This window comes from Dermacentor andersoni, chromosome 8 (genome assembly GCF_023375885.2).
Source record: "Dermacentor andersoni chromosome 8, qqDerAnde1_hic_scaffold, whole genome shotgun sequence".
Taxonomy (NCBI): Eukaryota; Metazoa; Arthropoda; class Arachnida; order Ixodida; family Ixodidae; genus Dermacentor; species Dermacentor andersoni.
In genome coordinates, this window is record NC_092821.1 from 148584085 (window position 1) to 148602478 (window position 18394).

The 18394-nt window shown below is 46.1% G+C and overlaps 1 protein-coding gene across 4 annotated transcripts in view; it reads left to right on the top strand.

The window, feature by feature from the left end:
* LOC126528965 (uncharacterized) overlaps window positions 1–18039 on the top strand; it is a 292870-nt gene extending 274831 nt beyond the window's left edge. For all 4 annotated transcript variants that reach the window (XM_050176551.3, XM_050176546.3, XM_050176547.3 and 1 more), the window contains 10 exons: window positions 696–845; window positions 3242–3398; window positions 4377–4602; window positions 5031–5207; window positions 6466–6639; window positions 7998–8203; window positions 9048–9333; window positions 10134–10272; window positions 10762–10870; window positions 12927–18039. In XM_050176551.3, the coding sequence (XP_050032508.2) occupies window positions 696–845; window positions 3242–3398; window positions 4377–4602; window positions 5031–5207; window positions 6466–6639; window positions 7998–8203; window positions 9048–9333; window positions 10134–10272; window positions 10762–10870; window positions 12927–13567 (2265 nt within the window). In that variant the 3' untranslated portion in view covers window positions 13568–18039. The remainder of the gene's footprint in view (window positions 1–695; window positions 846–3241; window positions 3399–4376; window positions 4603–5030; window positions 5208–6465; window positions 6640–7997; window positions 8204–9047; window positions 9334–10133; window positions 10273–10761; window positions 10871–12926) is intronic.
* Window positions 18040–18394: the final 355 nt, after the last annotated feature.

Consider the following 18394-nt stretch of genomic DNA (forward strand, 5'->3'; position numbering starts at 1 on the left):
CATGAAAAGGGGTTAATAAGATATGAAAGTCACTGGAGCTAGGAAAATTGCACAGAATGTCTTTATCTACTCAAGTGGAAGGGTCTTTTTCTTGTTTCTGTTCGTACACTTAGTAGGTAAGGAGCAAAAGTATAGAAGGCAGCACATGTTTGAGTTTATTCACTGGAAATTGAAATAATTACAGCAGTTGCGCATCAGTCTTCGAGAAATAATGAAAGCATGAGACAGCATTTTCATTGCCAAAATTATCTACAAATTATGATCAATATACCTCAGAATATTTTAGTCATCTTTAGTTGGAATTACCTGAATTCTGAAATTAAATGTCTTCCTTCATTGCTCTTTCTTTTAAAGAAATCTAGGCTGGTCACTTATTGATGGCATTCCGTACTAAAATATATCTCCTTATCTTATTGATTGCAGTCAATGTTGGTACCAGCGTTTGTGTACTTGATCAGTTGGTATTTTGGTTTGGGATCGTTAGACAATATTGTTGGGTTCTGGAAGATGTTTCTACCCGAGTTGAAATAAAAGAAAAGGGTCGTCAAACGTACGTCATGTGCAAAGTGAAGAATAGTGAAACCAAGTGGGGCAATGAAAAGGGTGGTCAAACGTATGTCATTTGCAAATTGAAGAATAGTGAAGCCAAGTGGGGATTGTTACTTGACAAATCTGGTTGACACTTGCTTGCGCAGGGTCCACCAAGCGCTCAAAAGAACCAGCCAACCACATCGGCGGCGTCCGAATCGTCGTACGAGCTTCTGCTCCAGCAGCAGCAGCTCTTCCTTCAGTGGCAACTCGAGTGGCAACAGAAGTATCCGCAGATTATCTTGCCCGCAGCTCAGGTGAGTTCCCAGTTGACAGCTGATGTAGGAGGTTGAGTTTGCCAGTTGCACTTTGTTGCAGCGTAGAAAACATTGAGACCTACAACTTACAGTGCAATAATCCCAGGGCAACCATTGTGGAAGCCGACCGCCTATGAGGCATTAGAACACTGGCTTCCTTATTGAGCATGAAAAAATGACATTGCAGAGATGCATTTACATTTCATGCTTGTAAGACATTGCAGAGGTACGTACCAACAGGCACGTGGTTGTCAGATTGGTCCTGGTGGCTGTACTTGAAAAGAAAGAAAGTTTCCGTATTTGTTGAACTACTTTCTGTATTTGTCACTCACGCCTCTTATTTGACACTTGCGCCATGAAAAATCTCTTTGTAGATGCCTGTAATGTGTTAAAAAACTTCTATTGACACCTGCAGTATGCTAACCCTCACTACTAAAGTCTATGCTATGTTAAACCACTAACACCTTGTTAGCACTTTGCTATAATTGTCTATACTCTCTGTAAACATTGTCTCTATACTCCATTATAGCGTGTCTAACTTATACTAAAACTTTTTGTTGACGTGTATGCAATCGTAAGACTCTACCTTGACACCTGCACTATGTTGACACTCTACTGAAGTCTGCACTGCGCTAGAACACTTAATGCGCCCACCATGCTGTGCACTGTCTGTACTGTTTGTAAATGCCATCGGCCTCTGTACTCAACAGTAGCATGTCTGGAGTACAGTAGCATGTCTGTCCTGCACTAAAGCACTCTCTTGGCACTTGCACTATGCTAAAATATTCTATTCAGTTCCGTACACTAAGCTGAGACTCACTGATTGTCTGCGCTGCTAAAGCTCTGTGCGGATAGAAAGGTTCAAGGCAAATGCTCGTCATAAAACCATTTGATAGAACGAGCCTTGTGCCAGTCGTGATTTCTTCATTTCAGTCATGCTTTTGTTTCCTGCACTTCCCTGGTTCTTCTTTTTCTTGCCCTCCCGCTACGGTACGTGAGGAAAATTAACCTCTTAAACGCCGAGGCCTCAGCCTCGCCATCTGGCCTGGGCTAAGCGAAGCAGCTAAGAGAAAGACAAAGGGACGCATTTCATGGTGTGCTGCCCCCCACCCCCTTTTGCTGTCGTGGTGTGACTGGTTGCAGGGGGAAGGGGGGGGGGGGGCAGCATCACTCTGCTCGACATTTCGGGCATGATTCCAAGTGCTCGGGAGGCTCTCTGCAATTTGACACAGTCCTCCGCGGCATCCAGGGTTACGGGGTCGGGATGGCATTCACGCTCTGAAAATTGGAGCACGTGGCTTGCCTTGTCAATCTCAATTCTTCTTCTTGCCGCCGCTCTCTCTCCTCTTTTTTGCCTGGATCGTTTAATTTTTGTGCTTGTGCGTGTTCTCAACTACCCCATAATTACCTGCCTATTGTACACACACATTCCAGTTGAAATGAAACCTCTGTGCAGGTGTTTTTTTTTCTGTTTTGTTTTTTGTAACTCTGCTTTTAACTGTTCGTTTGCTTTTTAGTTTTTTTTTCTGTGATACTTGCTTTTGTAGAAACGCACATTTCTGCATTATACGTATATGCACACATACATTGTATGTGCATGCTTAAGCACTCCATAAACAGATACATGCACACATAGATACATGCACACATAGATACATACATACATACATACATACATACATACATACATACATACATACATACATACATACATACATACATACATACATACATACATATTGTATGTATATCTCTATTGCTACTCCATACGCACATACATGTACACATGCATACACCCATACATATTATTGAGCACCGGGATGTTTTGCTCACATAACTGCTGGAAAGTTCATTCTGGTGAAACATAGTTGTGTCAAGTTTCTTTTTTTTTTTTTGTGGGTATACATCCACGATCAACAGATAATAAACATCATAGTGTTGCTTGTTTTTGTCCCACCTTTTCTTGCCGTCCTTTGTCTTTTTCTGCGCAGTTTCAACTAGATAGAACACCAGCTAGCCTACTCTAATACCCTACTGCAAAAAAAGAAAAACTAACAAAATAAAATGAGCGTCCTTTCTATTACTTTTGTCTTACTGTACTGCCGTTGTCTAAAAAGACTACTTGTCTTTTTAGATGAGCAGCCCAAGCTAAGCAAAATAAGGAGTGTCGATTTCATTCCCAATGTTTTCCAATCAGATCATCCCCTAAAATGACACCAGGGAACGTCTCACCAATTTCGTGACTGTAGCACACGAATTGCAACCCCCAAGAGCCGTGTCACGGCGTATGGTCTATTTAGTCGTCTGCGAGTGTTCGCCTGCTGTTTCGTTTTCTGTCGGACATTTCCCAGGAGCCCACAATTTTCCTTTTTCTTTTTCTCACTCTTGCCCCGCAGAAGCCAGTGGTGTCGGAGGCATCTCAGGCGCCTGTACAGCTGGCAACCCCGCCCCCTCCGCCTCCCCCTCTGCCGCCCACCGTCAGTTCACCTCCCATCACCATGACGATCACGCCTGACCTGCCACGCCAACGGTCCAAACTGGAGGACATGAAGGGTGAGCTTCATGTTTGGGGAGCTTCATTTGGGGAGGTCACACTTCATGAACATGAAGGGTGACCTCCCCAAATTTGTAAGCATCACTTCATTCTTCAAAGGTTGCCGTACTAATCAGAATGTCTCGGCTTGCCACAAGCTATGTGGTTCTCTCGGTGGGGAGAGATGAGGGAAGGTATGAGGTTTGATGTGTTTTAAGATGAACCCGATGTGGCACGATATAGCATCGTGCGAATTTGCCTTGATCCTCCAGATTCAAGAACCTTTGAGAGGTGGAAAGTCATGCCGAACCTGCTCTTTACCGACATCGTGGACCCGCACGGCGCCAACGATGGCTGTGCAAGCGGCGGTCGAGTCACATGACGAGCGGTCCGCGCTTTCGTCTGTCGCAAGGATTGGCCTTATGATAACCCACCTGGCGTAGAGATGGGAAAGCCCTTCCATAGTTCAGAGGAAAACTGGAAAGCGAAATTCAATATGTGGTAAAAGGTTGCCTTTAAACACAGGGTCACTATTACACTGAGAACCTAATTCTTCTTTAGTACTACATAACGTCACTAATTCTTTAGCTGCAGATGGAAAACAGCCCTTAATTCTATTCAACAGATATCCTATCTATAAAAAACTATTTTCCTAACCTTCGTATACTAGCACTGAGCTGCCATCAGCAGTGGCATATTAATTTAAGTGTTCCCTTTCATAAGAGTGGACAGTACTGTATATTTTGATTCTGGGTGCTTAAGTTACCAATAGCTTACTTGATTCTTGTTATTCGATGCTAGGAGATTCCCAAGCATGTGGAGCTGTGTGGTTTCTTACCCAAAATTTGTAAGCATTCAATTTTTTAAAAACAATTTCTGATACTTGGTACTCATTTCAATATTCGAAATTTTCTTTTTCTTGATTCGATTCGATATCCAGTTCTAAATCTGCTATACGATATTCGCACTCCCTTAATAACAATCCTTTGCCCATGCAGTCAGCGACCTGAAGGCGGAGCTGAAGCGCCGTAACCTGCCCGTGTCGGGGTCCAAGCCACAGCTCATCGAGAGGTTAAAGCCATTCTCTGACATCGGGTCGGCTGGAACTCAGAGCAGTGGTTCTTCTTCAGACCAGCCGGTGTCCTCCGTGGAGGCGACAGACATATCCGACCTCTCCTCCCCGCAGTCCCCGTCTCTGGGTCTTTCTCTCGAGATGCACGATGGGTGAGCGGGATTTTGGTCGTAGTCTCGCATGAGTTACCGTCTCGAAACACTCCAGTGAAAGGTGAAAGGGGGGGGGGGGGGGCAGTTGGTTGCTAAAATGGTGAGACATGCTTACTGGCAATACACCAGGCTGGAAACAGAGTGTAGGTACCGCAAGGGTTAGCAGTGTCTGTTTCCTGCATATCAGTTTCGTTTAATGCTGGTAAACGTGTCTGCTGGTGAACGCCTGGTGGCTGTCAGGGTGCTGTTCCTGATGCCGTCCAAGAAGGTTCGGTGCAATGCTGAACCTTGCCATTGCTGTCAGTCCTTGCCTTTTGAGCAAAACTGCAATTTTTTTTCTTTTGAAGTCATCAGTACCTTTAGTCTGCGGTGATGTCGGGGTCCAGTGCTATTGGGGGATTCACGGTTACGCCTCTCGGCAAATGCAGGAACCCGCCGTCGGTGGTTCCAATGGAGGTTGATGGAAGCGGCGACCTGATGATGGGGCAGCAGGACTCCCCGGCGGTCAGCACCTCCGAGACGGACTTATCTGGTTCCGGAGCGGAGGACGAGCTCATGAGGATCCAGCAGAAGCGAATTGAAGAGCTCCAGCGCGAACTCCAAAGGCAAGCTTGTCCGTGTCCTTATTTTCATGTAGTGAGTTTACCACGGTTACCTGATTCTACTATGCATCTTTTTTTTCTTCACGAGAATGGCTCCGAGAATCGCCTGCTTGTTGCAGCTGGATACAAAACCAGAACCAATTATAGCCGGGTTATAGCCGGCTTAGCCAGCTTGCTTATAGCCAACTTAACAAGCCAGCCTCATTAGCATACTACAGGAGACATAGAGCTATGCCTGGTCTGACTCCATTTTGGTTTTGTGAAATGTGCACATTTTTCTTGGTAGGAAAAGGCTATCATGTCCTGTAACAGTATCGCCATATCCTCATGGCAAAATTCATGGCACTGGAAGGCAGAAAGAGACCAAGTAGAAACGAACATATAAAATGGGCACAAGCAGGAACAAAAGGACAACACAAAACATGCTGTTCATGTTCGCCTGCCTTCATAATTTAATTTTAATTTTCATAATTGATTTATTAGTAAAAATACAGATAGTTGCATGTGCGTAGTATACATAAGGAGGTCCCATAGTCAAAAACTGTATCGGGACCTCCTTCAGTACTGCAGAATCCCTAACAACTTGCTCAATTTTCAGTTGTTCTAAATATTGCGGCAGAATTACTTGTCTTGGTTACTACTCAGCCACTCTGCTAATCCGTTTCTGTTGACCCTTTAAGGACAAAACGGAAATACCCTAATGGAATGTTTATTTTTCACCAAAATGTGAAGAAAAAGAAGTGCACCGAGAATAAGGACATTCAACTAAAAGAAGAAAGCGTTTCGTGGAAACTGTTTCGGCAAGAGGCGCGAGCAACACCAGGTTGAACGCTGGAAGTGAGCTTTTGCACCAAGGCAACCTACGGCCTCACGTGGAACTTGTACACACATTTCTCCTCGCGTGTGAAACAGACGTGTACATTGCATTTCCTCTGCATTACCTGATTGATACCACTGTAGCCGGGGGTCTTGGATCATACTTTTCTTTTCTAACCGTGCCTTCAAGGGGAAGTGAATTGCTCGCCATGCTGCTACTTCCTCGTTCCTGCTCTAATCCAACTAATGACGCCTGCTGCCTGTCAGTCAGTGTCAGTCTAATGCATTTAGCCCTATACCCTGCGCTTAGAACCAAAGCGCGGCACAGAAAAATAAAACAATTTTTCCGGGGCGTTGCCTGTAGGCGACTCTCAGCCAAAAAGGGTATTCGAAACCGAATGCAGCTGTTGTCGTGACGGGCGTATTTGTTCCCCCTTCCCGACAGGTCTCAGCTTCGGTTGCAGCAGCAGCAACAGCAGCAGGTGTCCACGCCGTACAGCCTGAAGAGTGTCACGCCACCCATCACCACCTTCACCCTCACCCTGTCGCCGTCGGGCCAGGCCATGGTGGCGTCGCAGCCCCAGACCACCAGCCTGCTGACGTCGGGCAACGTGGCGAGGTCAGTGCCAGCGCATTCGTCTTGCAACGGAGAGAAATCACCCCGGTTTCAACTCTACGCGTAGTGCAAAGTGCCAATCAGAGATGGCAATCAACATCGGTCCCAAATCATTTGCGACCGATTCTTCGTAGCCTGGTTTCTCGGACACGTCCCTTATGTAGTCCTACCTGCACAGTAGAGACACCTACTTATGGAGCCAGTGTGTAACCACAGCTGACATGACACACCCTGTGGATGCAAGCTTTTTAAAACATTGTTGAGCAACGCCAGTGAAAAGACATTTACAAATGCAAATTTTAGTTTCTTTACACTACGACCGTAGTATTTTTCAAGTTCTGTGGTTGTCAGGCCTGCTTATACAGTCTGTTCTGCGATTGGTTGTGTAATTTCTGTCTCTTCAGATAATCCACTCAAACCGGTGGAATCATGCTGTATGCTCCAAAAAATTTTTTAAGAAGTTATTTGGACCTAAAAAACAAGGACGACAAAAGAATTTGATTAAAGACAGGTTAGAGATAGTTGATTTCTAGCCTGTTTGTGTCTCTAGGCTTTTGTTGTTAATATGCCACTATCCTCGGCGTCTGCAGAATGTGCTTGGCCAGGTGTGCCTGACATTAAGGATCCTGGGAAAAAAAAAATGCTATATTTAGGTCTTGTCAGCAAGAGCACCGGTGGCTTGAAAAATTAGCGACGGCACAGTTGACAGCGATGGTTTTGTGCAACCGGACATGTGCCTTCCGGCCAACCTTCTTGCACGTGGGACGAAATAGTAAGCGTCCCACGCACTGACTCACTCTGGTGCTGGCGTGCCTCCAAACTGGTTAGTTTTTGATAGTAATGGAGGCATAGCGCATGCCAGCCTTTACGCCGAAATAGCTGCCGAGACAGACTTCCGTTTCGAAACAGCTGCTGGAAGAACTTCCTCCTTGAAAGAAAAAAACAATAATAAGTAGATGGAGGAAATTTGTCTCTTTGGAATTGTAGTTAAAAAGATGTTAGGACAAGGTTAGAGTCGGCAGGGCGCGCAAATTTTTGTAGTAGTTCACCAAAGTCTGTGCTGAACTGAGACACGCAGGGGTTTTCATGCAAATGCAAAGGTGCACCTGAAAGTGGCGGCGGGAACCCTGTCCTACGCTCACGTCATGTTCTCGCTTGCGAAGGCTCTGTCCTCTGTAAAAGTAGCGCCTAGGACGCCTTGGACCACTAACTTACTGCATTAATTGGATTTCATATGTACAATTTTCCTTTGATGACCTTTCAAACAATGGCCACTGCAGTAACCGTCATTGAAGCAGCAGTTGCTTGCCATTGCTGGCCTTATTGATGGCCTTTTTTGCTTCTTGTTTGCCTCCTTGCAGCACCGGTACCGGCATGGTTGCTGCACCAGCCACGGTTGCCGACACCAAGTCGCTTCAGCGTCAGCTGCTGCAGCAACACCTACAGAACAAGATACAGCAGCAGCAGCAGCAGCACCAGCAGCAGCAACAGGCTCAACAACAGCAACAACAGCAGCAACAGCAACAACAACAGCAACAACAAGATCAGCAACAGCCCCACCAACCAAGTAAGCATTCAAACTCTCTTAAGCTCGTTTTGCTGCAACCTTTTGCCAATGATACCACGTTGGAAATGTGCTTCTTCAGTTGGTCAAGACTTGTTTGTGCCAGGGAAACCCGGCCTGAATTGTCATGGCAGAGGCAGTATCTGTCGACACATCCTTGTCCTTTTTTGGCAGGCTGGTGTGGCCCTCTCTTAGGCAGGTGCAGGGAGTTTTCGTGCACGCTTTCCACTACAATGCAACCTCTCGGAGCACTTCACTCGGGTGTGGAATGCCAACAATGCTTGTGTGGCTAGCTTTAGGTGCACGTTACTCATTATGTTTTCCAAGCCACATGGCAAGTCATATGCTGCAACTGCACGTGCTTGAATTACCAAGGGGAGGCTGGTCTTTCTTTATCGGCTGTTGCAAAACACCTTTATCCCCGACTTTCAGTTCACGCGTGTGTTCCATGATTTGAAATAAATTTTGTATTCCGGCTAAAGAATCCCGGGTGGTCAAATTTAATCTGGAGCTCACCACCGCCACCACGCACGTTGTCCTGCCGAGATTCGACTCCGCAGCCGAAATCAAAATGACACCGTGTCGAACAGCCTCCTCTATTATCAACTACCTCCGGGGCTAGTTCGCCGTGCGGCTAATCACGCACTCCACGCGAAGACGCCAAGTATAGCTGCACGTAATCACGATTTCACCACCACGGGAGTCTGTCATAGCCCGTGCACTGCTTCAAGGGCATTGAACCCCGTAATTTTGGTACGGTGTAATTTGACGGACAGTGCAAAGAAAGGCTGTGCTGCCCCCCTCCCTGATGCATGGTCTTACCTTCTTTTTCTTCGCCTCGTTGCAGACTGCATGAACAGTCCGAGCCTCGCCCCTAGCCTCGCCTCGCCGTCGCCAACGTCTGCGGCCGTCAAGGCTTCGCTGGCCAACTTCCTTCAGCAACAGCAACACCACCACCAGCAGCAGCAACAGCAGCAGCAGAGCCTCGCAGCAGCGCTGGCACTGGGCAGCGACGCCAACAACAACCACCAGTTGAGCGGAGAGCCGCAGCGCGGTGGGAGCAGTGGTCGCGCCATGGCCTACAGCCAGGGGAAGCACCCTACGATGAAAACCCCCAACGGCCTCCAGTCTCGGCAAGTTTCAAAGCAAATCAAGCTTTATGCCATCCACAAATGCTGTTGGGAAGATGAGGTCTGAGACGAGGTCTGAAACGAGGTCTGAAACGAGGTCTGGGACGAGCTCTGGGACGAGCTCTGGGACGAGCTCTGGGACGAGGTCTGGGACGAGGTCTGGGACGAGGTCTGGGACGAGCTCTGGGACGAGGTCTGGCACGAGGTCTGGCACGAGGTCTGGGACGAGGTCTGGGACGATGTCGGGGATGAGGTCTGGCACGAGGTCGGGGACGAGTTCTGGGACAGTCGGCAAACATTGACACAATTCCACAGTAGAGTGCATGCGAGGATCTTAGTAAACTTTTACTCCATGCTGCATTACGTGAGTAAGGCGGCCACACCACGAAGGTAAATTCACGCTGCCGTGAAGTTGGTCCTTGGGGCGCAATTAGCACCCCGTGACTTTCCGGCTACATTTTGCCATTTCTCGGTGCAGGTTATTCGCACAAAAATACAAGACCGCTTCACCTGCCAAGGTTTACTAGTTGGCACAATTTGCACTGCCGTCTAAAATCTGGATCTCCAGAAATGTAGAGCGGCTGCCACCATGTTGAAATGGCAACTGGATCAGTCAGTCCCACATGTAAGCCAGGGGAGGGAGGGCAGGGGTTGTTTGACTTCGAGGCTAAGGATTCTGGGGAGAAAAGTCTTATATTCGAATAGATACAGTAACTTTCCCTATGTTTTCTCTAGCTTCGTTGTCTGTTCATTTGACAGAAGTGAAGCAGAGAATGAGAGAGGTCTTTTGCCTTTTTGTTCAGGTCCCTGCAGCAAGCTTCAAGCTTTCCCTCGTTGCTGTCGCCCAAGACTGCTTCACTTCCCGAACCATTCATCCTCACCAAACAGCCGCCAGACTATGATGAAGCGACCAAGCATCTCAATAAGACGAGGCAGGCGCAGGTAAAGCCCGTAAATGCTCCTTCCCCAGTCATTCCTTGTTGTCTGTTTCGTTGGTTCCACGTGATATAAAATTTAGCAGTGGAACTTTTTCCGGGACTCTTGTAAAAGTTTTGTTGGGCCCCGGAAAGTGTCTAAAGTGTTATGTAAGGAAGTAAACAGTAAACTTCAACTTCAAACTTGAGACAAGGAAGCACAGACGAATACAAGCGTTTGTCTTCGTGTGCTTATTGGTATTTTTCTGCTTGTCCAAAGTCTCAATTAAATTTTAGATCATTTTAGTTAAAACAGTGGTATACTGAGGTTTCTCACTGCAGACTGTAGTTGGTATTATGGTCACCAACTGCCGATTAATGTTCTGGTACTTCTTTCACTAGTCATGTCGTACAGGCCCATTCATCATCAATTGTTAATGTAGAAAATCAGCTGCGACACTCGTGTAAAAGCTTTGAATGTGACTTTTACGTGAACGATTATTTGTCTTCCTTGCAGATGCTACCGCTGAACAACCTAGCGCCTGCAAGCTCAAAACAGAATCGCCCTCGTTCAATCAAGAGCAAGGACGTTGACGACGTTCTTGAGATTCTCATCAAAAATGGAGGCAAGTCGGACTTGCTCTAGCCTTTTCAATCACTATCGTCATTGCCTCATTTGCGAGTTTGCTGTGGGGCACAGGCTTCCCCTAGATATCTCCAATTACCCTGCGTCAGCTAATCCTGCCCACTCCTAATACAGGTAAACCTCGATATAGCGAAGTAGGTAAAATTGGCAATTTGCTTTGTTATATCAAAATTTGGTTATATTGAAATTCGACCTTTTATGCAAATAAGTGCAGTCGCCGATCAATTTCCCTTACACAGAAAGGGGCCGCAGAATTTTTCTAATTATCGGGCAATCAAAAAAAGCAAGTTCGAATAAGAAAACAATTCATTTTGATGAATTTGGGAGTTGGCGACGAAATACACGGTTTCATACCACGTCGACAGTATCTTTACATCGGCGGTACGAATTCAGCGAAGCCAGCCACGCTTCCGCGTGTGCTCCGCCCCTGCGGCAGATGGCGTCGCCCGCAATGGGACGACGCTATCGTGAAAAGTGCTGGCAGCAGGGAGCAATTGCTTTGTCTGCCTCTCGCTCCAACGGGTCACCGAAATTCGAGATTATGACACCTTCAATACTAAACGGACGGGGAGACCACTTACATGATGTCCTGCCGTCTCAGCTCGCCCACTCTTTGCACACGTGGCAGATTGCCTCTTAAGCAGAGTGTGCAGCTGCATATGTACTCAGCCACGCTTGCAGCCATGCACAGCCATGGCCGAGACGCACGGCAGAAATCACGATGCGTTCCAACTTACTGCCCCCACCCGCCACACACCTTACGCGCGCTTGATCACGTTTCAGCGAGCGAGCTACCCTCCTTCCCTTTGCTCGCGCAGGCAGGCAGCACTCGTGCGTGAAGCCATCATCTTTCTTGTCTCACCCTCGCACACTTCCACTCGCACCTAAAGTACAAAGTGCGCGGGACACGATAGGATCTTATTGCACTTAAAGACTGCATATGGAAGATGGCGTTGCTTAACTTTGGTGGTCACTCTTGTGGTGCCGCGCCCGATTTGAAAGGTGCGTTTGCAAGCAGCCGCTTGTGATTCAATCATTTGACCATCTGCATCTGCGGAAGTTTCCGTTCATTGCCTTGGCATTGCTTTGCTAAGGAAACAAAATCTCGTTAAATTGAAATTGCACACAAACACAATTCGTTATAGTATTGAGGTTTTAATTACATGGTGTTCTATGGAGAAGAGATTATGAAAAGTTAAATACTTCGTTATATCGAGAATTTCGTTATATTGAAGTTTGCTATATTGAGGTTTAGCTGTACCTGCACATTCCCTTATCTGATAACTCCATTTAATCATCTAGTGCCTCGGAACTCCATTTCCTTACCCTTAAGCTGTGCGCCAAACTTGTTCCATGTGTTAAATGATTATTTAATGGGGTTGAAGTTGTCTCGCACCTCATATGTGTTCGTTGGTGCCTCCAATTTGTGTATGTAGTTGCAGCAAAGTATCCAGACACAGCTGGTCACATGTCCGTCGGACCTTTACTGTTCCGTGCCAGAGGATGTTGATGTGGCTTGTAACAACCTCTTGATTACATGGCAAAGCAAGATGCCTACTTTTAACATTTCTTTATTTATTTAACCTTTCTGCACCATTACCAGGCTGCAGTTTCTCATACTTGCAAGAATCTCGAACCATCTGTCAGCGTTGGATGGCTTAATTTGCAAATCTGCAAACCTTCATAGCAGTGATCTACAACGTTCTTGAACCTCGTGTCATTTTAATGTTGCTATATAGGTGCACGGGTGCATATAACATTGGCAATTATCCGGTAACCCAGTGCCTTTGGCGTTCTGCTGTGGGGCTCGACATTGCGGGTTCGATCCCCGCTGCGGCGGCCACATCCCTATGGCAGTGGGAACGCAAGAATGCTCATGTATGATGTATTGGGTGCGTGTTAAAGAATCCCAGGTTGTCAAAATTAATTTGCACCACCCCCAATACAGTGTGCCTAGTTTGTTTTAGTATGTATGTTTAGTACGCTTCTTCTGTTAAAAAGAGGAGAGCTGATATGAACATTCAACAAATCCACAGAGTTGCCCCCAAGCGCCGCACAAGAGCCACCGACACCCACGACACCGGGGACACCCATCACCGACATGAGCGGACTTCTCGCGTGTACGTCACCTTCGTTTCCGACACCACCGCCTTCGTCGGAGGCAACGACCGCCACACCGGGCGAACGGAACTCGCCCTCCCTGGTGCTGTCCGGCGATGGCGAGACGCCCCCTCCGTCGGCGTCGTTGGACTTTGACTTCCACCTGGACCTGGACGACTTCGAAGGCATGGACCTCGGCATGCTGACCGACAGTGGACCTGCCAAGAACCAGGCTCCGCGGAACCACCACACTGGTGGCAGCGTGGACCTCTCTGACCCAGCGCTGAGCATGGAGATCGAGCTGTCGGACTGGCTGGACGTCATGATGCCCCAGACGACTTCGTCGTCATCGAGCATGCCCAACGGCCAGGTGTCCTCATCCTCCGTGACTCCGTGCACGACGGTGTTGTCGTCGTCCGCCGTGTCACAGAATGCAACGCAGCACGATCCGTTGCTGTCGACAAACGCGTCCGTGGACGTTCAGGACCCGTTCGACCTATTTTCGGTGAACGACGCAGACTTTCGGGCGTGGGACGACTTTCGGACTAATTGGGACAGCGCAGACTTCATCGCCTGACTTCTGCGGACCGTATGAGGCGGTTCAACGCAGGAGCGGGAGAAAAGGTGCCCCACACGCTGTTGTGAGATGGTTTTCGCATGCCAATGTGCCAGTGATGACTCTGTCGGTGACTGTCTCCGCCGCCACTGATGGGCGAAAGACTCGCGTGTTCGTTATCAATAGAGAGAGAGAGAGACCAAGGTAATTTTTTTGCACTTATGACAACCAAATAGTTGTTAAAAGGCCGTCTTAGTGTCACGGACCAAGCACAACAACAGAAACAAAAAACAGATTGCGTGCCAAGTTAAAGTGCCGACCGCTTTTCAAGACTTTCTTTTTTTGCTTTGTTCGTTTCATTTTTCTCAGCCAGGAATGTCTTGTCACCTTTTCCAGTGGCGAGAAATCAGATTCATATCGCGTTCGTGTCGTCTTCCATTTCACGGTGCCAGGATTGCTCACGCCAAAACATAAATATTGGAAGGGAAACCGCAAACACTTGGCGGTGTTTTTATAGCACCCAGGCTCTTAATGAATGGCTGCAATACTAGCCGCGTCCTGGCCATTGCATTAGAAACTTGCCAAGTGGGGCACCGCAGATCACTATTTTTCGTGCAGACACGACGCAAGTACAAAGAGCTCCCACTATGTCTTATCATTTCGCATCGTACAGTGATCTATGATTGTATGACGATCGTACGTACGCCCCCCTCTCTCCCTGCCCATTCTCACGCTAGAGAAAAGCTCACAGTGGCAGTCGATGCTCGCCTCGACGTTGAATGAAGGCGTTCGCACGGTAACGCTCTGCGTGCGTTGCCAACTTCATGCCGACCATCACTCTTTTATTATGTACAGTCGAACCTCCTTATAATGAAATTGCACGTGATGCGAAATCTCGTTCATTATGTTTGTTATATCCAATATTCGTTATAACTGTGTACACTGATATCGCTAAAAAATATATCTACAGTAATTCATGATCTGGCCTATGCGAAAGAAACGCAAGCCTCCGACAGGCCAGCAAAGGCTCTCCCAAGGATTGACAGCCCGTCAGTAGGTTGCTGTCCCGAGATTTCCACACATGGACGCCAAACCACAAACGCTTTTTTGCAGCAGCGTGGATAAGTAACCACGCAATAGGTGTGGTCTTATGCGATCGGTGCGTTGGCTTTCTGGCCACGGGGCCAGCCAAGCCAAGCTTGGCCAAAATGCACTTGTGCATTCAGAATGTACTGTTCCGAGTTGCTCTTGTTGAGTTGTTGGCATCGTCTACCAGAATACATATAAATATTCACTTTGCTGTAACCGATGGATCTTTCGTTTTCAATTCCGCTATAGCGGTAGAATACTCCGTAATATAAAGCAACCAACTTAGGCTTACTCGTTCTATCCTAATTATTATTTGTATCCAACGATTTGTTATACCCAGGTTCGTTATGTTGAGGTTCGACTGTAACTTTTGCTTTTTTCGATAAGGGATCAAGACAACTGCTTCTGCAAAAGAACACTTGGGTCAGACGAAGAGACACGCGATACGTATCTTGCAGATTTCGGAGATGGTAAGCCAGCTCAGAGACGCAGGTACTACATTCTTTCCTGGCTTAATGTCGAGATAGCGTCGTGGTCGACGCGAAAAAAAGGACTGACCGGAAACAGGCGCACGAGTTCTCGTCGGGAGAACCACATTCCAAGCGTTGTTTCGTCGGTGGAAAAACGGAGAGAACACGGAAGAAGGAAAAAAAAAAGAAAGGACGCGAAATCAAATGATGCCACCTCAGAAATGCAATCGTGAAAGTCGTGAGAGGCAAAAGCGAGAGAGACATTGACCATGGTATATGCCCGGAGGCATCCGAGGAAGCCATTATGCCTCGAGCCCAACTACAATTTTTTTTTACCACAATATGAAATAGTACTTTGGGAATGCAGAAATATTCTCGCTAGACCGCTAGTGCCACAATGTGTGAAGCACTTTTATTTAAAAGAAGAATGTTTTACTGTAGCAGATGATGCAAGCAGAATACGCATTGAAGCTTTTTTTATTTATTTGCTTTTATGGCAACTGTCTTGCCAATATTAAAAAAACAAAAACTTGGAGAAGTTTTTAGTCTGGTGGCTTGTACGTTATCATGCGATAAGAAATATCGAAGTTCAGTTGACTGCTTCTGTTGGACCACTGGAACAAAATTGGCATTGAGTACTCGACTCGGTGACATGTTCCCACATTTTTCAGTAACGACATACACTCAGGCCTGTGACCAACGCTTGTACATGACATAATGCAGTCGACTCGCATTGATTAAAACTCGTAGGAGACATGTATTTTTGTTCAAGTTATCAGGAATCGAGTAACGCTCACTCAAAAAACGCAATTGGCAGTTACTAAGCGATTAGATACTAGCTGCAGTGGTCCAGTTGGCATTCAGGTAAACCACTGTAAGAGGTAGAACTATGACCACAAGGTCATGAGCTTGATTCCCACCCACCACAGCTACATTTTGATACCGGTGAATGGTAAAAAACGCTCATGCACCATGCTATGGGTGCATGTTAAAAACACTCCAAGTGGTTAATGCAAAGCATTCCACTACGTCTTTTATAGCTCCAGCATATATCTTTTGGGTATTGGGCCCTATGAATCAATCACTCAGTGAGAAAACCTCATAGGACACTAAAGTATATATAGAAGCAATTAAAAAGATGGTTAAAGAGGGACAAATAATGACAGAGTATGAATTATCAGTGGCATTAAATGTTCAAAAATAAGAATCCTATAACTGCAAGAGCAATGTTATTGGCCATTCTAATATTTCAAGTGGTATTTACATTTTTCATTTTTGCACCAGGTATTTGACGTTTGTCATAGACTTAACGCATAGCGTGGAAAGCAAAATTGAGGTTGCTTGTGCCCCTATGAATCGTTCTTGGCCATGTTGGTCTGCAACCAAGAGGCTTGTTTTGTTTCATGTGGTTCAAAATGCTTCGAAGACATTTTGGGCAAGCAAATCTTCCAAGGTCACTATGGATTAATTGGAACTTGAATTTACAGTGAACAACTTGCTCTTCCCGAGCTCGGTGATGATGTTTGCAAGTTTCTGGGTAATTCCTAGTTTTGGAGCAACTTCACGGTCGGCCTGTTTGTTTGAAGTGGAAGGAGAGGACATGTATTGTTCCACAGTTTCAATTTTTCAAGAAGTGACAGGCTGAATATTCACGAAATTCTCGAATGTAGATTAGTGTATCCGAGATAGAATCGGTGCGAGTCCACTGTATGCAATTTAATGGCACTAATTTTGTCCACTTGTTTTCAAAACTGTCTACTTATAATGGGCATTATTGTGTCCTATTTGCTTCTGCAACGTATCACATTTTTTTTTCCTTGAGGTATACAAAACTCTTGCCTAACTTTCACTACAAATAGTGCAAACGTTTGACAAAGTTCAGTGATGTCAGCCACTAGATATTTTTGTTCTTTTCAGATGCAACAAATTCTAGCCCGAACGGCTCAGCAGTTGTTTAACGAGGGTGCTTTTGCATTCCCCGCGCAATTATAGAATGAAATCGACGTTGGGTCTCGAGGGAAAGCCCCCACATAAGGATCACCAGGCCAGAACAGATACACCCAATTTATTATCGTCGAACCTTCGTTGTGTTTTCTACACACGTGTGTGTGTGCCTGTGTGTGCGTGCGTGTTATTACCAAGGTTGTAATCTTTTTGTACATAATTTAGGCGAGGCGCAAAAATCGACAAATTTGTTGCGACATATAAAAAGAAGAAAATATAATGGCCCTCCCCTCCCAGCTGTGACATAAAAAGGCAAACTCAAACATTCTGGTACGTGTGCTGTGCAAAAGTAATAATTCCCGCTTTTGGCGAGCTTATTTTCGTAATTTCACAAACCTGATGCTAATGAGCTAGCTGTTCTTTGTCAGCGTGTTAATATGAAATCTGATTGGGAAATTTTTTCACAAGTTTATTTTACACCTTGTGTATAGATGAATTCAAACAGTGCCTTTTGCCTCGACGGCAGTCGTGTAACATTTGTGCTCAAGTCTCGGCTGGCGTCTTGTAGTCACACTTAAAAAGTTACAGCATCTTTCAAGGTAGAGTTCCTATGTGATTGAGTTTGTCTTTATCATTTGTTGTTTACTCTATTTGTCGAATTGCCCAAGCCACGGTTGTATAGGCGCTCGATTTTTTTTTTCTTTGCAGCTGGTCTCTGGCTTTTTGTCGCATGTGCTGGTAACACTAACCCAAGCTGGTTTCTGTGCTTTCTTTTTTTTTTCTTTCAACATTTGCAAAAACCAGCTTGTTTTGGGTGACGGAAGCTATTAGGTGAACAGTGCAAGCAATACCATGTTTCTTGTTTCCTTTCTCCTCCCCCCCCTTTTTTTTTTCAAAATGTACATATTGTGAGGGCTCAGTCTCCCTGGTGTTGGTGCCCTCATTGGTGTAGTGTGATGCAAGAAATAAAATATAAATGAATACACCGATTATTATGGTACTGTTTCATGTATTCTCGGCCCACTCTGCGTGAACAGTATTGCACAGTCAATGCTGTGGTTACGCACATAAACGCATCTTCTAAGCAGGCCTTAAAGGCCAATGGCAATGAGCTTTTGGTGGCACTTGCATGTCTTATAGAGGAGGCCTTCAAGGACAAATTCAACTAAATATTTGATGCGGTTGCATACACGACAGTGTCTTCTAAAGGAGGCTTTGAAGGCTAGCTTTAGTGGAATATTGATTGTAGTTGAAGAAATAGTCTTATAAAGGAGGCCTTAAAGGCCAAGTCAACTACAGCAACATTTTTGTCGCAGTTGCACAGGCATCTTCTAAAAAAGCTCTG